This window comes from Neomonachus schauinslandi, chromosome 15 (genome assembly GCF_002201575.2).
Source record: "Neomonachus schauinslandi chromosome 15, ASM220157v2, whole genome shotgun sequence".
Lineage (NCBI taxonomy): Eukaryota > Metazoa > Chordata > Mammalia > Carnivora > Phocidae > Neomonachus > Neomonachus schauinslandi.
The window spans coordinates 53,681,909-53,708,305 of NC_058417.1; the positions used below are offsets into that span (position 1 = coordinate 53,681,909).

The 26,397-nt window shown below is 56.2% G+C and overlaps 1 protein-coding gene across 1 annotated transcript; it reads right to left on the reverse strand.

Moving 5' to 3' along the window:
- Positions 1 to 889: 889 nt before the first annotated feature.
- HID1 (HID1 domain containing) lies at positions 890 to 19,598 on the reverse strand. The gene is made up of 19 exons (XM_044921605.1): positions 19,482 to 19,598; positions 13,324 to 13,473; positions 12,645 to 12,815; positions 11,974 to 12,090; positions 11,262 to 11,368; positions 10,878 to 10,994; positions 8,976 to 9,198; positions 8,728 to 8,784; positions 7,793 to 7,933; positions 7,526 to 7,616; positions 7,185 to 7,336; positions 7,006 to 7,084; positions 5,457 to 5,621; positions 4,052 to 4,279; positions 3,633 to 3,739; positions 3,042 to 3,122; positions 2,357 to 2,448; positions 2,001 to 2,159; positions 890 to 1,766 (listed from the first exon to the last, which is right to left on the reverse strand). Exons 1-19 carry the CDS (start codon positions 19,545 to 19,547, stop codon positions 1,703 to 1,705), a joined length of 2,367 nt encoding a protein of 788 aa, XP_044777540.1. The 5' UTR covers positions 19,548 to 19,598; the 3' UTR covers positions 890 to 1,702.
- Between the last annotated feature and the right edge of the window lie 6,799 nt (positions 19,599 to 26,397).

Genomic DNA, 26,397 nt, shown 5'->3' on the forward strand with positions numbered 1-26,397 from the left:
CCCACGTACTCTGTCTCCTAATGAGCTCATTAATTAGCTACCAGGCAGGGTTCAACAGCTCTCTCCTGCTGCCATAAACCCTGTTTGTTTGATCGATTACATTCAGGCTTCGTGACATTTGTTCCCAGGGACAGAGCTGCCACTCCAAGTATGGTGGGAAGGGACAGTCCTCCTGGTGAGGGCTGGGACAGTCCATTTCTGAGCCAGGAGGGGTCTAAAACAGTTCTTCCCTTGTCTGATTCAGGGGAGGAGGTGAGGAGAGGGGCTGGGGCTCTCACATGCCCCCACCCCTCACTAGCACGCTTCTCTCTGGAACAGAGCCCCAGGTGACTTTCTGCAGCTGGCTTACCACGGGGACTGCAGCCTCTGGCTGTCTGGTCCCCATGCCTGCTGTATCCTCGGAGCTATTGGGTAGAGAGGGCAGGGACTGACAGCCCATCCATCTCCCTGAGCCCAGTGCAAACAGTGAGCTGAGCCCCGGGTGAGGCCCCGGGTGTGGCTCAGGGGGGGCAGCCCAGTCTTCGCATGCCTCTGGGCCCCTCCCCATGAAGCTGGGCACTGGCAAGCCCCAGGGACCCCCAGTACTGTTTCGGTGGCTTCCTGGGGCCAGCAGAGCCCCCTCAGGGGCCTTGTAGAAGGCTGGGAGGCCAGCCTCTCTCCTCTCCTGCATGGGCTCTTTCTCTGGATGGCCATAGCCCAGGGGGCCACGCCCTGGGTGAGAGAGTACAATCCTCCATTTTCCCACCCAAGAGAATGACAAGTTCTGGTTCCTGGGCCAACGCCGAGGGCCCTCTGGGGACTGATTCTGGGAAGCAGATGCCCCAGCTCCCCTGAAGACAAGAGCCATGACCCCAGCCCCTCCCCTCCAAGCACAAAGAGCCAGGACGTGGAGAGGGTGGTTTATTGTGTAAAGAGGCCGATTGTAGAGAGCAAAGATTGTACGGACACAGGTAGGGTGAGGGGAGACCCAGAGGCTGGAGCTGGAGGATGGAGAGGGGGCACCCTGCCCCCTCTGGCCCCAGTCATCCAGGCAGGGAGGATTGAACAGCTCCCTCCACACTCTTCTCCCACCTCCATACTGGATAACAGGGAGTCAGGTTATATCCATTGACCAGGAAGAATACAGCAGGAGACCCTCAACACCCCGCTCCAAACCCCTAAAATGCATGAGGTCTCCCATTCTGGCTTCTGCAGTCTACCAGCCCCCCAGTCTCCTCAAGCAGCCTGGCCACCCCCCTTCCTCCTTCGGGCCCTGGCAGCAAGCTGGGCCTGGACCAGGTGGTTTCAGGCTAGAAGGCAGGGAAGGGCCCCCCCCCGCCCCTGCCCAGGTGCCTCAAGGGACACCCCACAGCTCCCTTGTTGGGCAAGGCATGAGGGCTCAGTGACCTGGTAGCCTCTGGGGATGATAGGCAGCAGAGAAACGGGTCTTGAGGGAGAGCCAGAGTGAGGTGGGGGCTCTGGCCAGGGCCTGCAGTGCTGGAGATGGGAGGCTTCTGTGAGTCCAGCCCTCAGTGGGGGTGATCAGTACCTGTCCCCATCATCCCAGCCACCTGGGGCCTTTAGGGCCTGCCACCCAGGACTCAGCCCCTCTGCCAGCCCCGGCTGGTTGTGGTAATTTAAAGCCTAGAACAGTAGGTCAGGGGAGCATCAGGGCACCAGGATCCCCACCCTCCCCAGTCCCATCCCCGGTAGGCTTCCATCCTCACACCCGCTGGATCTCAAACAGCTTCACATCCGTGTCGTACCAGACAGGTGGGTCCACATTCCTGCGGAGGGAGTGGGCAGGGAGTGCTGGGAGACCTTGCAGAAAAGACTGGGGAGGAGCTAGAGGGTCATCCAACCCAAACCCCTTCCACCCTGATGTCCCACCCCAAGCAGTGGGTGCCTACCCTCTAGACAAGACCATCCTGGTTGACTATGTTGACATGAACCCCACTGCCATGGTGGGACCCAGAGCTGAGGCCCCCCTGGGCAGACCCTCAGGGGAACACCAGACCCACCTCAGATAGATGACCCCCCACATGTAGGTGCGGAACCACATCGCCGTGCCCGAGTTGGCCTGGTACTTGCGGATGAGGATGGGGTGGGGCACAGGGAGCAGCCCCACCAGGGTGCCATGCTGCAGGAACCTCAGGATCTCTGACTCATCTGTCAGGCCCCTGCCAGGAAGAGGGGGTGGTTTCCCATGTGCTCACATGGGAAAACCCACTCTGAAAGTCAAGGGGAGCATGGGCCCCATGCTCCCAGCCACGTCCCACCCAAGCCTGGGCTTGCCCCGCCTCAGAGCCCACCTGCCACTCCTGCCCGCCACCCCCCTCCCCCCCCCCCCCCCCCCCACTGCCACCCCCAGGCTCACTTGTCAATGCAGATCTTTTCCACCTGGGGAACCAGCACTTGGAGCAGCCTCATGATGGTCTGCAGCGGCAGCTTTGACTTCCAAGAGAGAACCTGAGGGAGGGACCGGGGTTCCTGGGGCTGGGAAAGCAGCCCCCACGGGCAATGGGATAGGCCTGACCCCTGACCCAGAACCACAGGCTCCGCAAGGCAGGAAGTGTCCCCGCTCACCACAGCAAGGGCCTGGCACAGGGCAGTGCGCACGAACAGTGACTGTTATTCATGGTAAGAGCCTCTCACTGAGCATACATTACGTGCCAAAAACTCTCCCCTTGGAGCCTCACAATGGCATGATCAAGTAGGATGTTTATCCCCAGGGAAGTGCAATCAGTAGTGATCACAGGACACAGAAGGGAGTGGACAAGCGACTTGGGGAAAGAAGCTGGAAAGGAAAGCTCAGTAAGAAAGCTAGCACCGTGAGCAGCTGAAGCTCAACTCTGCAGCAGAACTCTGGGACAGTGTAGACGGGGGAAGCAACCGGCCCAGAGTGGCCAAGGTCACCCAGCCAGCTGGAAGGAGTGACCCAGAGCCTGGCTCCCAGGCTGGTTCTGGGATTTGGACACATTCCCATCCAAGACTTAACTGAGCTTAACTAGGCCAGGCACCCCTGTCCGCCCCCACTCAGAGCCATCTGCCCAAACCCTCACCCATTCCGATGTTGGGTTCCACTGCCCACTGGCTGACGCGCTGGACAGTCGCCGCTGCTCCCGCCATGCCTGGTCGGGCTCCTGGTCCCAGAGAAGGGATGGGAGTGAGGGGTGGAAGGAGTGGGCACAGAGTGGAGGCGGAGGGCAGAGGAACAGCCCTTCTTCCCAGTCCCTCCCATAGGCTGGAATCCAGGGGGCAATGAGGCCTCTCTACTGGCTCATGTTGGGGGGGGCTCACTCCCAACAGAGGGGACAGCCCGGCCCAGCACCCTTTGCCCTGGGCCCCAGGCCCTGCCCGACCCAGCCCAGCCTGATGACAGGTTTAGGGCCAGGGGCTGACTGGGCTGGTCGGGTAAAGGCCAGTCAGCTGAGATAAGGCTGATGGATGAGGAGTCTGAAGGCCAAGGGCTTAAGCCTGGGACTAGTAAACAAGGGAGAGGTCTGTGAAAGCAGCCCCTGGATGTCCTGGACACAGGGTTCCTGCCCTCTGCTGCAGGTGACCCCAGAGGGCGCTGGCCCAGCTCAAACACAGAGGCCAGGGAGAAAGGGAAGTCCCAACGTCACCCCACTGCAGGAGTCCCCGTTGCCCACCTCCGTGGCCGGGCTGCCATCTGCCGAGCTCTGCTGGGACGTGGGCTCCAGGGATCGCAAGGTGCCATCCTCGGACACCTGGGACTTCTCTGTCAGCTTGTCAATGCCTGGGAGTGGGGGTGGGTGGGTGTGAGAACACCTGTCACAGGGCCCCTCTGAGAAAGCATCTGCACTGGGCCCCACGAGGGCCCCCTCTTTCCTCCACCCACTTCAGCATGCTATGCATGATCCCCCCCAATCCCGCCCCTACCCTGCACCAAGCTAACCTTCCTGGGCCTCCCAATACCCCCTCCCTATCCCCTCAGCTTCCCAACTCAGTCCATGCCCTCTGCCAGAGATGGGATAACATCCCAGAGACCCTGCCCATCCCCGAACCATGCTGGCATCCACACTCGCCCCTGCCACTTGCCAGGCCAGACCTGGGGTGGCCACCAGGCTGGTCTTGAGAGTGCCAGGCTCAGCGGGGGCAGCCGGGTGGGAGCCCTCCATGGAGGCGCCCTCCTGTGAGCCAGTTCGGGACAAGGGCTCAGGTGCCCGCCGACGCCTTTGCAAGGCCTTGTGGAGAGCAGGGGGGTCGGCGGGCAGGCTGGCCAGCTGGTGGAAGATGCTGCGTTTTCGGATGATGGCGTAGACCAGGTTGGAGTTGCCTGTAGGGAGGGAGCAGGCCACACGTCAGGGAGGCCCCCTTGCCTCTTCCTCCACCTGGGCAGGTTTCTGGGAAGGGGGAGTTTAGAGGACAGGCGGGTGTCTAACCCCAGGGGTAGGAGATGGTACAGGGCGCCCAAGAGAGGGGGCTGGAGAAGGGCGGCACCTGGCGGCATGTGCAGCTATGGTTACACCAGGGCATTACATCGCTGGAGAGGAGCTTCTGGGCTGAGCTCCCCTGGTGCCACTCCCCAGTACCTTCCAGACCCCCTCGCAACCCGGCCCACTAAGGGGTCACACTGGCAAAGTGGGGCAGGCCCAGCACGTCAGAGTCCACACCAAGCCAGCTTTTCTTTACTTTGACTGTGCCCCTGAGCCAGGTCACCAGGGAGGATGGACGACATGGTCCGTGCCCCACGCTGACTTCCCTCGGCCCTGGGCCTTCAAGGCCCCATCCAACAATCTGGTCCTGCCTCTCGCCACACTGTCCTGCTCCCAGTTCAACATCTCACCCCAGGGCCTTTGCATATGTTGCCCCCACACACACACCATACAATGCTTTTTCTGCCCCACCCCACCTCCATTCATCCCTCACAGATCAGTGGAAATATTACTTATTTTGGAAATAATAGTAACTGCTAATATCTAAGTCACCAGACACTGTGCTAAATGCTTTTTGTGGGTGATTACTTAATCCTCCCAACACCCTCAGACGTAAGGACTCCAGCACTATTATTATGACCGTCTTCCAGCCGAAGACACTACTGCTCAGAGAGGTTATGTGCCCACAGTCACAGAGCCACCAAGTGGCAAGACCCTCACTACATCAGGCAGTGTGGCATTGACAACACCCATCAGGGTCCTACCGCTCTGAGCTTCCCTTTCATCAGATTTAAGGTGACCTGTCTGGGTGACCATCTGTTTAAAGCCTCCCTCTGTGTCTTAATCCCCAGCTGTGGGCAGGGAGCATTCTGCTTTGCTCTCCCCTCTATCCCCTGCACCCAGCACTGGCCTGGGTATGCAGCAGATGCTCAATAAATGCATGTTGAACAAACGGGGTTGTGGGGGGGGCAACGCAGAGGGTTCTGCCCTCCTCAGGTGGACGGGAAGGTGTCCTTGCACACGGCCCGTCCTGATTCCCGCCCTGAGGCCAGACCAGAGCTCGGGCTGCCGCCTCACCATCGAACTGATACTGGATGATGTTGTTGAAGGCCTCCAGGAGGAAGAAGACCAGGTGGTGGTTCTGGGCAGCGGAGAAGAGGAACCAGGTGGTGGAGAAGGCCTCCAGCAGGTGCAGCAGCTTATTGGCAGCCACCATGGATAGGCTCTTGAGGTAGGGGGACACTGCAGGGGAGGAGCCAGCTCACTCCTGGGGCTTCCCCCACCCACCCAGCCATCCCTGCACACACTTGACTTACGCAGGACACGATGCTCCCGCTGCCAAACCTTCCCTGCCCCGTGCTTGTAAAATCCCCCACAAAGCCCGGAACACCAAACCCTCAGAGGCTGAGGCCACACAGGCCATGCTCTGCAGAGCTCCAGGAGGCCATGTGGGCCCCACCCTCGTCCCTCCACCATGTGGACAGCCGAACCGTTTACTGAGCCACTCACACACAGCATCTTGCCCACTCCTCCCCACACTTCTGAAAGGGGGGCCGGGCGCAGAGGGAACCAGCCCCATTTCATAGATGAAGAAACTGAGACTCAGACAGGTTTGTAAACTTGCCCAGAGTTCCCAGTTATAAAATAGGAAGACAAACTCCGGATCTTTAAAAGTCTTTCTGGAATATCAAACTGGGATCACAATACTCCACACATAATCAGAAACTTATTTTTTGGCAGAGTCTGAGAGGGGAACCTGAGATGAGACGTGTGTGGATGGCCTGAAGTCGCAAAGGGATCCATGCGCTTCCTTGTCTCATGTCTCCCTCCCTGCCCAGGCTGGGGCAGAGACAGCAGCTTTCCTGCTCAAAAATGCATTCTCAGAGCCAGCAACACTTAACCAGTGCTCAGTTAAAATGTGTGAGTCGGACCCAGCAAGCAAACCAGGAAGGGAAGGCAGGGTTCTGGCCCCAGAGCTCACAGCGCAGCTAGAGCTCTGTCCCACCAACTCTGGAGTCCGAACCACTCCCACCCAGGGCTGTCCTCTCCAAAAGATGGCCACGCTGAAGTCATCCTGCCTCAGCCCACGGCCACCCACCTTGCTGGGCCCAGCACACCAGCCAGCCTGAGCCCCTCCCCTCGGAGGCAGCTGTCCCCAGTCCTCGCTGGAGGGTAGGGCACCTCCTGGTGCCCTGAGACCATGCCTTCCAAACCCACGCTGTCCAATGCAGTAGCCACGAGCCACCTGTGGCCATCCAACGCTTGAAACATAGCTAGTTCTAACTGAGATGTGCTGCATGTGTGAAACACATGAGATTTTGAAGACTAGGTGTGAAAAAGAATGTAAGATATCCCAATAATTTTTAATGGGGGTTATATGCTGATATTTTGGATAGCGTGGATTACATAAAATGTATTATAAAATTACTTTCACCTCTTTCTCTCTTTCCCTTCCTTCCTTCCTTCCTTTCTTAATATGCCTCAAAAATTAACCAGTACATACGCGGCTGCCATCATATTGCTATTGGACTGGGCAGGTTTGAACCAGGGAGGCACGGCAGATCAGCCTGCGGCCTGGCGCCACCTGGTGGTGAGCATGGGGAAGGCGGGCTCCCAGCACCCCTACCGTTGACCACGATGGTGAGCAGGCAATCGAAGAGGGGCTGCAGCCGCTGGTGACCGCTGGTGATGATCTTGTGGAATACCTGTGCCGGGAGGCAGAGGGGTGGCCATGGGGTCCCCTCCACCTCCAGCCGAAAGGACGTCCCCCATGCCCCCATGTCCTGGATGAGGGAGCCCCCTCACCACAATGAGCAGGTCTGCGTGGGTACCGGTAAAGACCGGGATGTCCATGGGCACGCGCACCGAGTAGGGCTTGTTCAGCCGCACCCCAAAGTTCCGTTCCCCGCTCAGCAGCAACAGGATGAAGACTCCAATGTGCATCAGACCCACCCGAGCTGCAGCATGGGGTACGGGAGAAGTCACCACACGGGGTAGGCACGGGAGGAAGGAGCGCAGGGCAGGGACCCATCTCAGAAGCACTGGAAGAAGCCCTTCCTGGGAGGTCAGAGGCCTGAGCCTGAGCTCCTGGGGCCCCGCCCCTCTACAAGGAAGCCCCCAGGATCTTACGTCCACCCCAGCCTTACAATGATCCGCTCGGGCATCATTGAGGAAGTAGAGGATGGGGACCAGGATGTCCAGAACGTCACTGCTCTTGAGCACAAAGAAGAGGAATTTCTGGAGGAAGGGAGTGAACAGGTGGGCAGGGTCAGAGCGGAGACACCGGTGCCCCACCCTCTCCCCATCCCAGGAGTCTCCCCAGATGCTGTCCCCATCCCTAGGCTATCCAGAGTAGCCGCTCCCCACCTCAGGGCACGCCACTGCCCGCCAGGCTGGACCTGAGGCCAGCCCACCTTATTGAAGTCACAGAGCTTCCAGAAGAGGACCAGCAGCTCCTGGTGGAACTGGATCTTCTTGGTGGAGTTGGGCAGGTAGGTCTGGAGCAGGGGGTTGGAGAGCAGCCGGGCTATGCCCTTGAGGATGAACTGGAAGTCCTGAGCGGGGGACAGCAGGGATCTGTCCAGTCCAGCTCCCTCACAAATGTCTCCTCACTCCCCCAGAGCCTGGTCCCACCTCTAGAGCCTGAAAGGCCCAGATTCTGTCATCAATTGCTGTCCTGAGGCAGGCCCCTCAGGAAGCTGAGCCCAGGGCAGGCCTGGAGAGAACCCCTGCCCCTTCCCCAGCCACAGGTTCCCCCGTCCCTGAGCAAGGCTGCTCCTAGTGACCCCCCACCCACACCCACACCCTGAACCGGCCCCTGCCCATCTGGACTCCGTGTGGACAGATGCCATCCCCCTCCCCCTCCCCATCACCCTGTCACACCAGAGGTTCACTCTCCTATTCTCAAAGAGCTGTCACTTACTAAGTACCTGCTACCAGTAATTCTCCCAAGAAGGCGAGGAAGCAGTTACTGTCCCCACGTCACAGCACAAGAACCTCCCCCAAGGTCACAAGACACACAAACTCGGGTCTGCCTGGCCTTTAAGTCCATTGTCCTCCCCCCCTCCAAAACCTGACATCAGAGCCACCTCCTCCTGGAAGACTGCCCGGTTATCCCTATCCAGTTGAGGCCATCAGCCCTTTTCTGCATCTCAAAACCCTTGAAGTCCTACCATCACTGTATCACTTGGGGTGGCCAAGTCCACGGGGACCGTGGTTCCTTCCTGGAGGGGTCAGGACTCCCACTTACCCCATCTCATCTCCATCCCCTCACCCCCCTGCAAGGCCAGAACCATTGTGGCGGGTGGGCATTAAGAATGCACTGGAGCAAGAACAGTGTTCCACTCACCTCCTCACGATGGATGCGGGACAGGTAGTTCACAAACAGGTTCTCGGGTCCTGGAGGCTGCCGAGAGTGGAGCCTGGGATAAGCAGGTGGCTCCACCCCTCGCCCCGACCTCGGGCCTAGGTGGTGGCAGCAGAGCCCCCTCAGACATCCCCAGGCTCACCATGAGGTGCCCCCTTGCCCAGCTCTGCTAAAGAGGGAGCCCAGAGCCTGGCAGGGCCAGCTGCCCTCCCCGCCACTCCCATCCTTACGTCCATGTCGTCCATGGCAGAGCCCGTGGTGGTGCCGTCCACCGTGGGGCTGGTGCTGGTGGCACGGTCATGGTCCAAGGTGACAATGAGCACCTGGGCAGCCTCCTCCACCAGGGGCTCCCGGTAGTCGGAGAAGAGCAGGTGGTTGTAGGGGATCCCGTAGCCCACAGGGTCATAGGCACACACGGTGTTGAGGAGGGAGGTAAACAGGGGGAGGGCGTGTCTGCAGTAGAAGAGGAACAAGGCTGTGGAGACTGCCCGGCCAGCCTCCGTCCACCCCTCAGGTGGCCACACGGGAGGGTCCGTCGAGCCAGCCCCTCACTCGACAAGTGTTTCAGTGCTAGCCCCAGGCTGGGAGCCAGAGAGCAGAACCAGGCTCACCCCTTCCTGAGGAAAAGAGACTTCTCCTTGTCCTGACCTGCATCCGGGACCCAGGCCAGGTCAGGCCAAGGGCAGGGGAATTTATACCAAGAGCGGGGTGGCCAGTTATGTGGGAAATCATGTCCACACCCCTTAGATTTTTCCCCCAAGGGCTAAAGCCTACTAAAAAAAATTAAGACTACGTTTAGAGCAGTTTTAGGTTCACAGCAAAATCACAAGGAAGGAACAGAGAGATTCCCCCGTGCCCCCCCACTCCCACCCATGCACAGCCTCCCCGCCTACTGACATCCCACAGCGGAGTGGCTCATGTGTTATCATCAACAGACCTACATGGACCCGCCATCAAAGCCCATAGTTTACACTGGGGTCCATTCGTGGTGCTGCACAATGTAATGACATGTCCCTCAGATCTGAGGGGCAGGTGCCCTCCCTCAGGGCTTCAAAGCAGGAGTTGGAGTACCCCAGGGAGGTGGGCTTCCCCTCGGGGAGGAGAGCATGTGCTCGATCACCCAGTTCCCAGGCCACAGACTGACATCATTCAGAGATCTGTAAGACGTCAGGGTTCAAGCTCCTTATCTTACAGGCGAGGAAACTGAGACCCAGAGAGGTTACGTGAGTGGCAAAGCATGGCCGCTTGCCTGATAATGCTGGTGAGAAAAAAACAAAAAAACTCTGGCCAGCTTTGGACTGTGGCGGGTGGAGGGGGTCGCCTGGCTTGCCTTCTCTTCTGGGGGAGGAAAAGAAAGTTGGGCAGAAGGCCAGCAAAACCTGAAGGATAAGGCATGCCATGTGGGAATGGGAGTCTGGAAGGAAGAAGGTGAGCCCCCCTCAGGGGGGCACTCCCTGCACAGCCCTGGGCACAGCGGGAGCTCGCGTAGCTTCTTTACACCCTCAGTCCCCCCATGTGGCACCCCCAGAGCCCAGGAGCGCCCCCGTGTAGGCCAGGCCTCCCCCCCCTTCCGGGTGTTCATTACGCCCTCTCCCCAGCCACTCTCTACCCTGCACAACCCCATACTAGCCACTTGTGGCCGCTGAGAGCTTAAAACGTGGCTGGTCTGAATTGAGAGGTGTTGTGACTGTAAACTACACAACGGGATTTTGAACACTTCGCCTGAAAAGGGAATGTAAAACATCTCGGTAATATCGAGTACGTGTTAAATACTGCTATTAGGTATATATTGGGTTAAATGAAATATTACAATTGATTTCACCCGGTTTTTTTTTACTTTTTTCACGTCACCACTAGAAATGTTCAACTTATGTTGACATCGGCATATGTGGTTTGCATTATATTTCTGCTGGACAGCACAGCTCTGGATGGAGGACCCAAGACCTAGGCACCTAGGGCCCCCCAGTGGGACACTGGACGGCGTGGGCGAAACGTGTGGCTGTTAAGTTACAAGCCTTCGCCACCAGGGGGAAGCACCTCCCCTCAACTAAGACTCCGGGCTGGCGGGCAGCCTCTGCTCGGGGCTGCCTGTAAAAGGAGGAGAATGGAAAGGCCGGCCAGGGGCCCCTCACCTGTTCTCCGTGGAACAGAAGAACTGCACCCACGGGTTGGTGCCACCACCGTCCGGAGCTGGGGGCAGGTACATGGCCTCAGAGAAGCAAGTCAGCAGCAGCTTCAACAGCTCCATCCTTGGGTGGGGGGGTTATGGCAGGGGGTTCAGTACCTGAAGATCTCCATTCTTCTCTAGGACGGCATGCCCACACTGCCCCACCCCGCCCCAGCTCAAGTCCATGAAAAGAAATGACCTCATTTTATCCCCGTCAGGCTGCTGTGGGGTCACCAGTGGACAGGGTCTCCTTGAAAGACCCCACGCACAGTTCCCTCTCTGAGCTGGGGAGTGGGGGGCAGGCCTGGAGTCCAGCTACACTTGGGCTCTGGGTCCAAGCAAAACTCACCGGTTCACGTCATGGATGTAGTTGGGCTGGGGGGAGTGAGCAAAGCCCACGCCAGCCTCCCAGATGTATTCACAGCTGTCCAGGGAGTGGACGTCCTCCGCCGAGTCCTGGGGACATGGTTTGGGAGCGGTCAGGCTGGGGGTGGCCAACCCAAGTCCCCCCACTGTCGTCCCTGGGGGCAGAGACCCTCATATTCTCCTAAAGACAGACCCTCAAAATGCCCCAGGTGATAATGCACAAGGGAAGAAATTAATGTTCTCAACCTCTTGAAAGCTAATTTTTCTTCTCTGGTTCTTTTACTTGATCAGTCCAGCTTGAGGCAGGGAGAGAGAGATAGGGAGGGAGGGGAATGGAATTGGGTGCACCTGGTGGTGCTTGGGGATGGGGGGGCAGAGAACACTAAAGGTCGAGTCCATGGGCCCACAGGAAGTGAGCAGGCCAGACCTCCTGTGTCCAAGCCCCACACGCCCATCCACTGCCCAGGCAAGGACAATGGGTGCTTGTGTCCAGACTCCCGGATAGAGGGGGCAGGGCCAGGCACCAGCTGGCTCCTCTCCAGCTATGCCGGTCACAGGCCCTTCCCCAGCCCTGCCCAGCTCTTCCAGAGCAGCCCCTGCCCCCGCGGGGTCCTGCCCAAGGGAACTTCAACCAGCCCCAACCCAGGACCAGAGCCCTCCCTAGCCTAGGGGTGGGAGACTGGGGGGGCTCTCACCACAGTGCTCCTTCGGTGGCTCTGGACAGTGAAATCTGGACAGAAGAGGAGGTCGGCGATGGCCAGGAGCAGGGACTCAGCGAGGGGCCGGGCATTCTCATCATCACCCTCTCCCTGCTCAGGATACAGCACACAGGCCGCCTCAGTGGTCGCTGGCCGAGGAGAGGTGGCCCCAGGACTTGGGGGATGGAAAGGGTTTGGATCTGAGCCCAGGCAGGCACCCATGGGCAGAGGGATGAAGGAAGAGACCGAAGGAAAAGGAAGGAAGATTCCCAACCACCCCAAACCTCCTAAGGCAGAAGGGGGCAGGAAGAGGAGTGGGGTTGGGACCCAGGAAGAAACCTCCCCACTGACTGAAAGGAGCCAGGCCAGGACCCGAAAACTCTAGAGCCTCGGCCCTGCTGGAATCACTGGGGTCCTGCCCTCAGCCAGCTGCCTGGAGATAAACCAGGGAGGGAAAGGGCGGGGAGGGAGAGTGCCCAGCAGCCCTGCCCCCATGTCTGCCCGGCAGATGTGGGAGATGACCCCCTGCCTCAGCAGCAACCCCCATTCCCCTTCCCCGGTACTTCCCAAACCCCACGAGAGATTTGGAGGAACGTGATGGGCCCTGAATGGGTTCTCTCCCGTCACCACATCACCTCCCACCCAGCCCCACAGCCAGGCCCACAGACCCCTGCTCGCCCTGCCCCGGGCACTGTGGACCAGAAGAAGCCCCTCCAGTCGGGGTCCTCAAAGATGTAGGGCAGCACGCGGGTGAGAAGCCGGCTGCAGTTCAGGACAATCTGCTTCTCCTTCTCCGAATGGCAACCGCTCTCGGCTCCCTGCACCAGCTTCTCCACAGCCTGTGGGGACAGGCAGAGGGGCACGCTGGATGGGTGGGGCGTGGGGGCCTTGCGCTTAGGGTCAGGATGGGCACCCCAGGCTTCAGAGGGGAAGAGGCAGACAGGGCCATCCAGCCCAGGGGGGACGGCAAGTGGGTCAGAGAGCAGCCTAGAGCATCACCGGAGAGCCCAGCCCACCGCTCACTGGCTGAGACCTTGCTGAGTGACCACCTGTCAGAGCCTGTTTCCTCATCTGTAAGACGGTAACCTTAACAGGACCCACCACACAGGGTGAGCTGAACGAGCTGATGTGTGGACGCCTTCACAGAGGGTGGCTGCCAGGATCCCCTCCCCGCAGAGCCAGTGGGTCAGACGTGGGTACAGCCTCGAGACTGCCCAGACCTGGACGGGGGGATGCCGTGGGGGCCTGCGCTCTGGGTCCGCAGGGCTGGGCCAGCTTCAGCCTCCCCGGAGGGTGGGGAACGGCTCAGCGGGAGTGGCAGCGAGGGCCAGAGCACCTTAAGCTCACCTTGTAGCACAGAGTGGCCAGATTGGAGGGTGACTCCTCCCGCACGGCCCGGATCTCTGCCGCTGGCACTAGTGCGAAGACATCCTGCACTGAGGTGGCCGTGTCTGCCCAGAACTGGTCCCAAAAGGCCTCATCGGTGGCTTCCACAGGCTGGAGGGGGGGCGGTTTGGTGTGTCCAGAGTTGTTATATAATCTCTTGTCAACAGGCCCACAGTGTGCCCAGTCTGCAGACAAAGGAGCCCCAAAAGGGAAGCCACGGCCCCCCTAGTCCATCCCTGCTGGTGCCCAGGGGCCCTCCCATGGTGGGGGGGGTAGGGGGAGAGGAGGGACATCCTTCAGCCATTGTGAGCTCCCGCTGGTACAGGCAGGCTGGAGACACTGGACACGGATGTCCAGAGGTCAGCCAACCACTGAGTTCGGCAGCCAAAGCCTAACTCAGTCCCCAAGGGACAGGGTAACTCACCATCCTCCTCTGGTCAGGCCTCCCTACCTGGGGACCTCCCCAGACCACGCTGCTAGGTCAAGTGCTGGGGGCCAGACCCAGGTTGTGCCCCTCCCCAAAGGAAGAAGACAGGGGATGTGTGCTCATTTCACCTAAGCCCAGCCTCACTCAGCCCCAGCTTCTACCCTCTTCCTGCATGCCCAACAGATGCCAGATCTAAAGAAGCCAACCCCCACGGCTCTCTGACCGCACCCGCCCCTCCCAGTGCCCACTGCTAGGGCCGCTGTTCAGGCCACTCTTGCCAGGGCCCCAGCTCCAAATCTAGGACCTCAACCCTGCCTGCACACCGCCTCGAGCCCATGTTCAAGGCACAGCACCAAAGGCACTGTTCCCTCTACAAAGACCTTTGGGGGCCCCCGCTGCCTGCAGGATCGGGCCAGACCATCAGCCAAGACCTTACCTAACATACCTACATGCATGCCCACGTGCGCGCCACGTATGCACACGTACACACTGCCCGTGGGCACGCACACACCTGTACTTGCTACCCCTACAACACAACACTGTCACAACCTCTCTTTGCCTGTGCTCCGACTGTCCCCTCTTCCCCCCATGCCCACCCTTCTAATCCCGAAGTCCCATGGAGGCCATACACTGTAAGCACACTGGTGCTTTTTGAATCCTACGGCAGTCGCATAGGGAACCAATCTGAATTGGGGTTTTTTTAAGATTTTATTTATTTATTTGAGAGAGAGAATGAGAGACAGAGAGCACGAGAGGGAAGAGGGTCAGAGGGAGAAGCAGACCCCCCGCTGAGCAGGGAGCCCGATGCGGGACTCGATCCCGGGACTCCAGGATCATGACCCGAGCCGAAGGCAGTCGCTTAACCAACTGAGCCACCCAGGCGCCCGAACCAATCTGAATCGTAAGCGCCACTTCTAGAAATTCTTCCTAAGGAAATGATCAGAGATGTGCACCTATAAGGAGGTTCGCCGATGTGTTATCGTTGATAATAGTGAGAAGTTGGAATGATCCTAAATAACCAACAAGCAGGAAACACTCAAAAAGTTAAGGCCCTTTCGTAGAATAGAATATTACTCAACCACCAGGGCCATGTTGCCAAAGACTATTAATGAATGAAAAATGCTCACGGTACAACCCTGTGTGGAAAAGATAAGATATAACACTAACTACAGGATGGTCACACTCTTTGCTAAATTATATAGTCATAAAAGCCTAGACGAAAATGACAGAACGCTCATAGCGATTATCTCTCTGGGTGGTTTTTATTTTTTTGCTTATATTTTTCTGCAAGGATGCATATTTACTATTTTTTCCTTTTGAATAGTCGCCTGCTGAGAGGCCAGGATGCCCAAGGCACTCTTGCGAACAGCAGCTCCTGCAAGAGACCCCAGTTGCTCCATCATCCTGGCCTCCTCCCTTCTCTGAAAGGGTCGATACAGGCCCTGCTACCACACAAATCCACATACAGTGTGCTTTACTCTGACCATCAGAAAAAAATATACATCTCGTTTAAAAATAACTCTGTTCGGGTGCCTGGGTGGCTCAGTCGTTAAGCGTCTGCCTTCGGCTCAGGTCATGATCCCAGGGTCCTGGCATCGAGCCCCGCATCAGGCTCCCTGCTCCGCAGGAAGCTTGCTTCTCCCTCTGCCTCTCCCCCCTGCTTGTGTTCCCTCTCTCGCTGTGTCTCTCTCCGTGAAATAAATAAAATCTTTAAAAAAAAAAAAGAAAGAAAGAAAGAAAAATAACTCTGTTCTGGGGCACCTGGGTGGCTCATCCGATTAAGCGTCTGCCTTCGGCTCAGGTCATGATCCCAGGGTCCCGGCATCAAGCCCCGAATCGGGCTCCTTGCTCAGCGGAAAGCCTGCTTCCCCCTCTCCCTCTGCCTGCCATTCCCCCAGCTTGTGCTCTCTCACTCTCTCTCTGTCAAATAAATAAATAAAATCTTAAAAATAATAATAATAGGGCACCTGGGTGGCTCAGTTGGATAGGCGACTGCCTTCGGCTCAGGTCATGATCCTGGAGTCCCCGGATCGAGGCCCGCATCGGGCTCCCTGCTCGGCAGGGAGTCTGCTTCTCCCTCTGACCCTCCCCCCTCTCATGTGCTCTCTCTCATTCTCTCCCTCTCAAATAAATAAATAAAATCTTTAAACATAAACATAATAATAATAATAATAACTCTGTTCTCCGAGCCCCCTCTTCCCAGAATTCTCCCAGAGCTCTGGACCGACAGGTTTGCTCCCACCTTGGAACCCTGCTCCGCACCCTCAGTCACTCAACATTGGCCCTGACTCCAGGGGTCTCAGTGCACTTGCCTCGCGGTCCCATTAGCCCACTGGCCCTTCCTTCTTCCCTGACCCTGCAGTCGGGGCAGATGGCAGATTCTCAGCCAATATTTGTTCAGGAAAAGGTTGTCATTCGTCCCAGAGACCCCTTCCACCCAGTCACTGGGCATGCCTGAGCATCACTGGGGCTGTCCAAACTCAGAGCTGGGTTTGAAAGTGTCGCCGAGGTCCGGGCGTAACCTCGCCCACTCCCCAAGCAATGCCCCCCCTCCAAGCTACAGGGCAGCAAGTGGCCACGGCCCCCAGGACAGGCCTGGTACCAGGGCCTGCTGGTCCCAGAACTGGTAGAGCAAGTTGCTAGGGGAGAAGAACAAAGGCCAAAGGAGGGGCCTAGGGCTAGGGTTTTCTAGCCTCAACCAAGGCAGCCCTCTGACAGTCCCTGGGATCAAGGGGCACCACCTGCCAGTGTGGGGGGCCAGGGCTGGTGTGGGGAAGGACATCCTAGAAAACCTGTGAGCACCTATGGAAAGCTCCCCGTCTCTGACACTTCCCCCCCTTCCCCGGTAGCCACTACCCCCTTAAAGGGGCAGAAACTCATCTGAGCACCAGTGGACTTGACCTCTGGCTTAGTTCATCAGGCAAGTGTCACCTGGGGACTGAATTCCAAACGAGGAGAGAGACTTAAAAGGAGACTTAGGAGGCCCCCAGCTAGCCCAGCCGAGAAGCAGGCTGAGTCCCAGCCCTCCAGCTCCCACTGTGGCCTGGATGCTTCAGCTTGGTGCCCATCACCTGGCTGTGATCCCAGGCTGGCCTGATGCTCCAAGGTGTTGGCCAGGGTCACTGGAGCCCCTTGGGCTTCTGAGGGGAGAAACATGGCTCAACTCCTGTCCCAGTTCCCCGAGCTGGGCCCCACACAACCCAAGGAAGCTTCTCAAATCCAAGCCAGTTTGTTTAAAAAGAGTATTTTTTGCCGCAGACGGGAAGGCCCACGCTGCCAGGGCATAGGGATTGAGCCACCCTGGGGGGAAAACAGATATTCTTGCCGCAGCTTCGCTAGCACCTGCTCAGGCCAGACCCCCCACCAGCTTGGGAGCCCAGCTGCAACTTCTGAACTTTCTGGGGGGTGAGGGGGAGCAGAGGACCATAAGTGCTCTAGCCTGCTAAGGGTGACCTGTTCGGGAGCACGTGTCACCACAGCATTCACACGCACATACATGTGCACACATGTACACATGGACCCACCAGATCTCCCCCTGCCTATGGCAGAGAGTCTCCAAAAAGGCAGATCTAAGAGAGGGTCCCACCCACCCCAGGAAAGGTCCAGGAAACACAGCCAAAACTGCTAAGCCTCAGGACCAGGGTCAGGCCTAGCCCAGGGCAGGAAGAAAACAGGATGCAGTGCAGGAAGGCAGGGAAGGCCCAGCGGCGAAGGCCCAGCAGCAGCAGCTCACACCCAGGCTATAGGAAAAGGTTCTGGGTCGGCTTGTCTGCTGCCCAGAACAAACATGTGTGTTCGTAGCAGAGCCTCTAAGGGTCTGAGACTGGAGGACACCCTGTGGACAGCTGGCCTAAATCTCCTTGGAGACACTGAGTGGCAAGGTCTGGAACGACCATCTGGGATCTGGTCTTCACTCCTCTGCTGCCCAAGCCAGGTCACTACACAGGACAGGAGGCTTCAGGGTCTCTCCCTCCAGCCAGCCCAGGTCCCTTCCCACTATAGGGCCCCTGTGGTCTCTGGAGGGAGATCCAGCCCGGTATCTGGTTCCAGTGTTGACCCAAGCCAACTCCCTGTCCTCAGCTGGGAAACGGAACAGCACCATCTCAGTCAGCTCCATAACAGGGCTGCAGCCAGGGAAAGCTGGGAACACACCATATTTTGGGGAGAGGGCCAGCACAGGTAGGAATCTAGTCCACCCAGATCCTTTGGGACCCGACTGAGCTCATCCTGCTGGCCTGGCAAAGGACCCTGCCGGCTGAGTCAACAGCCCATAGTTCATTCCTCCAACAACGTGTTTCCTTCCCCAGGTAGGTAAACATGGGAGCCTCCCTCCTGCCTCTCCCTGTGGCCCCACATTGAGGGGCTGGGCCACCTGCTGCCCACAGACCTAGAAGCCCCATCCCAAAAAAGCCAAGTACTAGAACTAACCAGGAGCCATTAGGGAAGTGGCAAGAAGCAAAGTCTTGTTTCTATCAAATGCCTCTTAGCTGGGACTGGACTCTCCAGAGGCCCTGGGCATTTGCCAGGCACCTGACCTTTCTCTTGTGGGAACGAGAGAGTGTTAGGACCAGAGAGGTCTGGCCTCTGGAGCTGTGATCAGCTGGCTGGGAGAGGACGGATCCCTCAATCCCACTCTAACTGCCAAGAGCAAGAGAGAGCCCTGGGGGTAAGGGTAAGAGGAAAGTCCCAGATGGCAGCAGATCCTGACTCCCTTGAAAGTGGGGGATCTGGAGAGTCAGGGCTGGGCATCTCTGTGGCCAGAGCAGCCTGGTTCTGGGGTAAGGACAGAAGGAGTAGACAGGGAAGGAGCCAGGTCCTGTGTGTTGGGGGCAAGGAGGCGGCCTCTGTGCTACTTGTGAACTCAGGGGGAGTGTACTGGTTGAATGACACCCCCAGGCCCCATACCAGCCAGTCAAAGACAACCTGGAGGGTTCTCAGCCCTGACTCAGAGAACAGAGGGGACCTGAAAACACAGCCATCCCTACTGCTGGGCCTCAGAGGAGGAGCCCCAGAGAGTGGTGGTCCCCAGCTGAGAATGGACTCCACGGGCCTGGGAACAGATCCCTTTGCTAGGCTGCAGCGCTGCTCGCCACTCTGCATGTTCTCAGGAAGACCTGGGCCCTCCCTGGCTGTGGGCATCGACCTGGGCCCAGCGAGGCCTCTGCCACCCCGCACCAGCTGTTTCCCCGACCCGATAGGCGCCGGCCCGGCTTTGTTTGCATTGAATCAGCCGGGTCTGTGCGTCCAGGAATCGCGGGCACCGAGGGGCAGGGAGGGGAGCAGGGAGGCGGATGGGTGGGTGGGGGCGGGAGTGGGGGTGAAGCTGAAGATGCGGGGCTGGAGGGGTGGGAGCGGGGGTGAGGTGGGGGGAGGCGGCGGGACAGGTGGCGGACAGCGGCGATGCTGGCTCAGGGAGTAGGCACACGTCAGCCTAAGGTGGCAGCAGCGGCTGCGGGTAGAGGGATATTCCCGGGAGAGGAGGCTGGGGGCGAGGGGCTAGGGTTAGGGGATGAAGCCCTGGGGTACAGGACAACGGGTCCCGCTCCGGCCCTGGCTTCAGCGTCACCCTGCAGGCCAGTCGGTCCCCCATCTCCTCACGAGCCAAGTTCGCGCAGCTCCCCCCCCACCCCCGCCGGCCCTACCCAGCCCCCAGCCCGGCAGGTGGGTGGGGAGGCCGGGGCCCCAGGCGCACCTGCGTCTTGGTGGTAAGCTGGATCACCGCCTTTCGGAAATTCAGCTTAGAGTCGGCCGACCCCATAGCGCTTGAGCCCGCTCTGGCCGGGCCCCGGCCCCGACTCCCGCCCCGGCCCCGGCTCGGGATCCAGCTCCAGCTCCGCGGCCCCCGCTGCTCTCGCAGAAGAGGAGCGGCGCACCCCGCCTGCCGGCCAGGCGTCGGCCCCGCCCCCGCTGGGCTCCGCCCTCACGTGGCTCCGCCCCCGCACCTGCCGCGCCCCGCACCGCCCACTCCAGGCGCCGGGAGTCGGCCCCTGGGATCTGCTACGGCGGCTTGCCAGGCGTCCTTCTCAGCTCGACCCCGTGCCTCCGCGCCCTCTCTTCTGCGTCGGAGTGCTGTCCCCGTTACATCTCTCCCATTTCCACTCAGCCCCCAGGGCCCGCCACTCTCCCAGCCTCCCGTTCCCTGCCCCCATCCCCACCATTGGTCCCCACGCCACTCTGGGCCCACACTTTCTCAGCCAGCCCTCTCCCTCAGAGTTTCTTCCATGTCAATCCCTGTCCTCCCCATTCCTTTTTTTTTTTTCCCCCTGAGCATCTGCTTTCTTGGTTCCCTTTTACTGACCTGTCAAACCCACATCACCAGACAGCCCCGCTGTTTTTTTCCAGCCACAAGCTCCAGGCTCCAGGAAAGCAGCTCCCTGTGGTCCGATGAGAGTGGGAGCTCCCTCTGGGTCCCACAACTCCTTTCTGGCCACCTACCTTCCCTGAGAATCCGTTTAAGTCCATCTATTTCAACAAATGTGTTGCGGAACTGGTATTTACTAACACTGTGTCAAGGACAGGGACATAGGGGTCTTAAGTCACAAGGCCTGCCCTTGATGAGCCATTAGCTTGGGAAAGAAACAAGGAAAGAATTAACCGTGTTTCAGCCGAGTGAGTCTTTATAGAAACAAATTAATATTATTAATGATGATGATATGAGGACAATATCTCTAGCCCAACAAAAATCTACCTCTGAGGTAAGTACTATCCCATTTTACAGCAGGGGAAACTGAAGTTCAAGGCAGTTACGTTACTTGCCCAGAGTCACACAACTACTAAAGAACAAAACCAAAAAGGCAAATCCAACTCTGCCTCCAAAAGGGCTGCACTTTCACAATATCATCTTGCATACTATGTCTGGAAGCTTCTGGCAATCCTAGACACTTCAAAAGAAAGTGGCATTTAGCTTAAATAGGAATTCCACAGGTGAAAAGCGAGGGGTGCACCATCTATCCAGTGAAAGGGTGGTAGGAGGGCAGGGTACGACAGGCATGGAGACAGGGAGGAGGGGGGCAGGGATGTTGCCCTGTCACTGAAGGAGCAGACTGCACAGGATAGCTCTGTCCTTGCTCCAGAGGTGGGTTTTCCCTGCCGTGGATGAAATCCTGGGCAGGCTTCATGGCTTTTCTAATCGCTCCAAGAAAACAAATGAATAATGTCTTTATTTGGCATAAAAAAAAATAATAAAATCCAGTCCACCCTACAAATCGCCCAACCTAAGTCCAGGCCAGAGAGACATTAAAAATTCAGAATTTTAGGGGCGCCTGGGTGGCTCAGTCGTTGGGCGTCTGCCTTCAGCTCGGGTCATGATCCCAGGGTCCTGGGATTGAGCCCCACATCAGGTTCCCTGCTCAGCGGGAGGCCTGCTTCTCCCTCTCCCACTCCCCCTGCTTGTGTTCCCTCTCTCACTGTCTCGCTCTCTCTGTCAAATAAATAAAATCTTAAAAAAAAATAAAAATAATAAATAAAAATAAATAAATAAATAAAAATTCAGAATTTTAGTCACCAGGGAAATGCAAATTGAAACCATAACGTGATAATTATTGCATACCTATTAGAATGGGTTAAAAAAAAAACACAACAGGGCGCCTGGGTGGCTCAGATGGTTAAGCGTCTGCCTTCAGCTCAGGTCATGATCTCAGGGTCCTGGGATCGAGTCCCGCATCGGGCTCCCTGCTCCTTGGGAGCCTGCTTCTCGCTCTGCCTCTCTCTCTCTCATGAATAAATAAATAAAATCTTTTAAATAAACAAATAAATAAATAAATAAAATACAACAATACCAAATACTGGTGAGGATGGGGAGCATTTATATTTTCTTATAAAGTTAAATATACAATTCCCATATATCTCAATAATCCCAGTCATGGTATTTATCCAGGAAAAATGAAGGCATCTATCCATACAAAAACCCTATGTAATGCTTATGGCAATTTCATTTATAATCATCAAAGAGTGGAAACTACCCAAATGTCCATCATCTAGTGAATAAACAGATGGGGTTTCACCCATACAATGGGACTAGTATTTAGTGACAAAAAGGAACAAGCTACTGATACAAGCAGCAACAATGTGGATGAATCTCAAAAGCACTGTGCCAGACACAGAAGGCAGCGTACTGTATTATATCATTTATGTGACATTCTGAAAAGACAAAACAGTGGGACAGAAAACAAATAAGTGGTGGCCTTGGGCTGGGAGTAGGATGAGAGATTGACTATGAAAAGTTATGAGGAAACTTTTTTGGGGTGATGAAAACAGTCTCTGCTATGATTGTGGTGGTAGTTTCATGACTGTATCATGTTTTGTTTTTTTAAGATTTTATCTATTTATTTGACAGAGAGAGAGACACAGCAAGAGAGGGAACACAAGCAGGGGGAGTGGGAGAGGGAGAAGCAGGCCTCCCACTGAGCAGGGAGCCTGTTGCGGGGCTCGATCCCACCTCCCTGGGATCATGACCTGAGCCAAAGGCAGATGCTTAACAACTGAGCCACGCAGGCACCCCATGACTATGTCATGTTTGAAGTTCATATGACTATACACCTAAGAGGGGTGAATTTTATGGTATGCAAACTATACCTCAATAATTTTGACTTTAAAAGGACAAAAACCGGGCGCCTGGGTGGCTCAGTCGTTAAGCGTCTGCCTTCGGCCCAGGTCATGATCCCAGGGTCCTGGCATCGAGTCCCGCATCAGGCTCCCTGCTCCGCAGGAAGCTTGCTTCTCCCTCTGCCTCTCCCCCCTGCTTGTGTTCCCTCTCTCGCTGTGTCTCTCCCCGTGAAATAAATAAAATCTTTAAAAAAAAAAAAAAAAGGACAAAAACCAAGAGCAGGTGCTAACTGGTCATTTCGAGAGAGTAACTGTGAGCCCTTTGGCCTGTGCTGCACTCTGAGCCATTTCGGGGATTTGCAACCAGGAACTCCAAGTGGCACCGAGATAATACTGGTCATCCGTGGACCTTGCTCTTCCCATCAGCTTTCATGGGATGGATTTAAATGAGTCCATTTATCCTCATCCAACCTCAGAAGGTCTTCTCCCATTCACTGGGCATTCTGCTCCTCAGGAAATCTTAGCGTCCATCTCCAGGAAATCTTACAAGGTCCCTGGGCACTCTTTCCCCCATAGGATGGAAAAAATATTAATATCGTCTTAAGGAATGTGACTGCTAATACATCTAGGAAATGGAAAAATACCCGTTTATCCCCACCACCTGTTTATTGTCTCCAAGTTAAACTTAACATCCTCCCTAATCCCACCAACGATTGTTTTTTAAATGCTGTTGGTTATTGTTTAGTGCTTACTGAAGTGTATACAGGGAAGATGGCTTAACGACTGGAATTTGCTCTAAAATACTGTAGCAAAGAAGCACCTGGGTGGCTCAGTTGGTTAAGTGTCTGCCTTCAGCTCAGGTCATGATCCCAGGGTCCTGGGATAGAGCCCCGCATCGAGCCCCGCATCAGGCGCATCGGGCTCCCTGCTGGGCAGGAAGCCTGGTTCTCCCTCTGCTTGTGTTCCCTCTCTCGCTGTGTCTCTCTCTATCAAATAAGTAAATAAATAATCTTAAAAAAATAAAAAAATACTATAACAAAGAAAACAAGACAAAGAACACACAGGCAAGATGAGGCAAATGTGACAGAATCTTGGTCATTGCTGAATCTGTGTTGAGTATGTGGAGATTCATTGTACTGTGTGCTCTACTTCTGTGTGTGTGCTTGAAAACTTATATAGTTAAAATTTTTGAGGAAAAAGACTGGATTTATATAGGAAAAATAGTAGTAAAACAGAGCTTTTGAAAGTTTAAAGAAATTAATTATCCTTATTAATTTGGAGATTCCCTAGTAGGTTCTTAGCTATGATTTCCTATGTGGAAACCATGGTATGTCCTCCTTTTATGCCCAGTGTAAAGGAAGAGTCCCTGTCTGTGGTTCCTAGAGCCCCTTTTTCTGAGTTCAACCATCAATTATACAAGAAACATTAACTCAGCACCTGCTAAGGGCCACATACCTTGCAAGGTGCTAGGGCCTGAGCTACAAAGGCAAGTTCCTACTGCCAAGAGAGGGCAAACATACAGGCAAGAGAGAGCCTTGGGGTCAAGAGTGAAGTCTGTCCAGGGCCCTGGCAGGGAAGGAATGGAGGAATGGTTACCAGAATCCGGAGGAAGAGTGCCCAGTTGTAAGAGAGGGCTGAAAGGAGCAGTGACCTCGCAGGGTCTGGAAGGGAGGGACCCATGGGATGGCTACCCCACCTTCACTGTTCTCCTGAGCCCCGATTTCCCGCTGGTGTTTCCCATCAGTGGACTCCCAGAAAGCAAAAGGGCAAGGGAGCCCATTGTTGCTGCATGCAAAAGTTTCAGCCTCCGGGCATGGAGCAGATAGAGATGATGGAAAGAGAGCTGACTAGGCACACAGAACATGTCCCATATCCAGGTACGAGGAACACGCGGAAGGAAGGCCCAGGAGTGCAGAGAGCCTGGTTTGCCCAGAGAACAGAAAGACCAGCTTGGGCTGAAATGTAGACAGACAAGAGATAAAGCAGGAGAGGCGGGCCAGGACCGGACCATAAAGGGCTGCATACATCCTGTTAAAGAGTTTTTATCTCCCCTTATGAGCAATGAGGAGCCTCTGAAGCAGGGGAATGATGTCGTCGGATGTCATTATGTCTTGGCAAAGTCACTCCAGCTGCTGCAGGAAAGATAAAGTGAACCGAACACTGGGAATCCAGCCAGGGTTGGGGGGGCGGGGTGAGAGATGACCAGGGTTGAGCCAGGCAGTCACAGGTGAGACGGAGAGGAAGAATGTAGGTGATATCTCCAGGTGGAAGCGTGGAACTTGCTTGTCAATTTGATGTGTGTTCCAGGTGTAACAACCTCCCACCAAACATGATATACAATAACCATTTTATTGTAAATTCTGTGGTCAGTAATTCAGATAGGACCCAGCTGAGGTGGCCTGCGTCTGCTCCATGATGTCTGCAGCCTCAGCTGAGAAGACTAGAAGAGGTAGGGGAGGGTTCACTCAGAACAGCTGGGACCTGGAATCATCTGGAGGCTTCTTTACTCATATATCTGGTGCCTGGGCTGGGACTCAAAGGCTGGACTCAGCTGGGGGTGAAGATGGTAGCCCCAACATGCAACTTCTACATGCGGCTTAGGTCTCTCACAGCTCTGAGATGGTGTCCCAAAGGGTGCACACAAAAAGAGGGTGTCCCGGGAGAAAGAGGAGGAAGCTGCATGGCCATTTAGTACTGAGCCTGGGAATAACATTTAAAGTCACTTCCACCATACTCTATTAGTCAAAGCAATCACAAGCCCACCAGGTTCAAGGAGAGGGAACCTACACCCACCTCCCCAGTGGAAGAAGTGTCAATGGAGTCGGCGCCATGTTTAAAACTGCGACATTGGGGCTCCTGGATGGCCCAGTCAGTAGAGGTGTGACTCTTGATCTTGGGGTTGTAAATTTGGGCCCCATGTTGGGTGAGGAGATTACTTAAAAATAAAAAATCTTAAAAAAAAACAATAAATCGGTAAAACTGCCCCGCCATGGGTGATTCTGTCCCCCACGCTTCATCCCCCCAAACCCGATCCTTCTCTCTCCTGACCTTTGCCTGTCTTCTCATCTGAGGAAATGGCACCTCCCAGGTGCTCAAGCCCAGAACCCAGTGTCACCTTCGGTGCCTCTCCTCTTGTGACCCCCACATCCAATCCATCACCAAGACCTAATGATGTTATCTCCCAGACAAATATTTTCTACCTCCCTCATCTCCTCTGCCCCCACCTTTGCCAGGGCCCCCATCGCCTTCCCCCTGCAGCAGCCTCCATCCTGCCCCCCCAATCTGTGGAACACCCAAGTCATTATAAAATGCAGCTCACAACGATCCCCTACTGAAAACACCTCAGAGCCCTTTGTTAGGAACAGCTTTCGCTGGGCCCCGCCCTGACGTCCAAGGCCCTGCAGGTGCTGGGCATCCCCCCCACCGCCCCCCACTGAGCCCCCAAGTTCCACCCACAGCACACAGAGGTCTTCCTTCATTTCCTCAAACGCTCCGAACCCTTTCTGTGCAGGTTGTTCCTTCTGCCTGGGACATGTCCTCCCACTCTCCATGCGGCTGCCCCTTTCTCATCCTTGGGGTCTTATCTCAAACATCCCTTTCCCTGGGAGATTTCCCGTTCCCAGCTGTTATTTTAGCGGAATGTGTGTGGACTAGAACTTTAACCATCATTTAAAATCTTTTTGCCTCTTTGTTTGGTTTATGTCTGTCTCTCCTGAAATATAAGCTTCAAGCGAGCAGGGACTGGGTCTGTCCGGCGCCCAGCACTGGCCTGACACACAGCAATTCTTTACTGGGTGAATGAATACAAGCAACTCCTGGGTCACAGGAGGTGGACCCACTTTGGTAGTTCGCTTCAGCCAATAGGAGCCACACATTTTCACGAAGTCTTTCTCAGCTTCAATGTGTAGTTCTTTTAGGAGCCTTTGAGGTGGGGCAAGTGGACAGAGAGAGAAGGAAAGCCAAGGAAACCACTTGTTTCGAGCATCCACTTGTCCCTTCATCAGGCACCTGCTACGGGCCACCCAGAGTTCCTGCCCTCCAGGAGCTCTCAATCTGCCCAGAGG

Coding starts and splice junctions, on each gene's coding strand:
- HID1 (XM_044921605.1), bottom strand. CDS start 19,547: ATGGGGTCGGCCGACTCTAAGCTGAATTTCCGAAAGGCGGTGATCCAG. Junction 12,091..12,644: donor CCGGGGCAGGGCGAGCAGGG/GTCTGTGGGCCT, acceptor CTGTATCCTGAG/CAGGGAGAGGGTGATGATGA. Junction 4,280..5,456: donor CATCCAGTATCAGTTCGATG/GTGAGGCGGCAG, acceptor CCCTCCCTACAG/GCAACTCCAACCTGGTCTAC.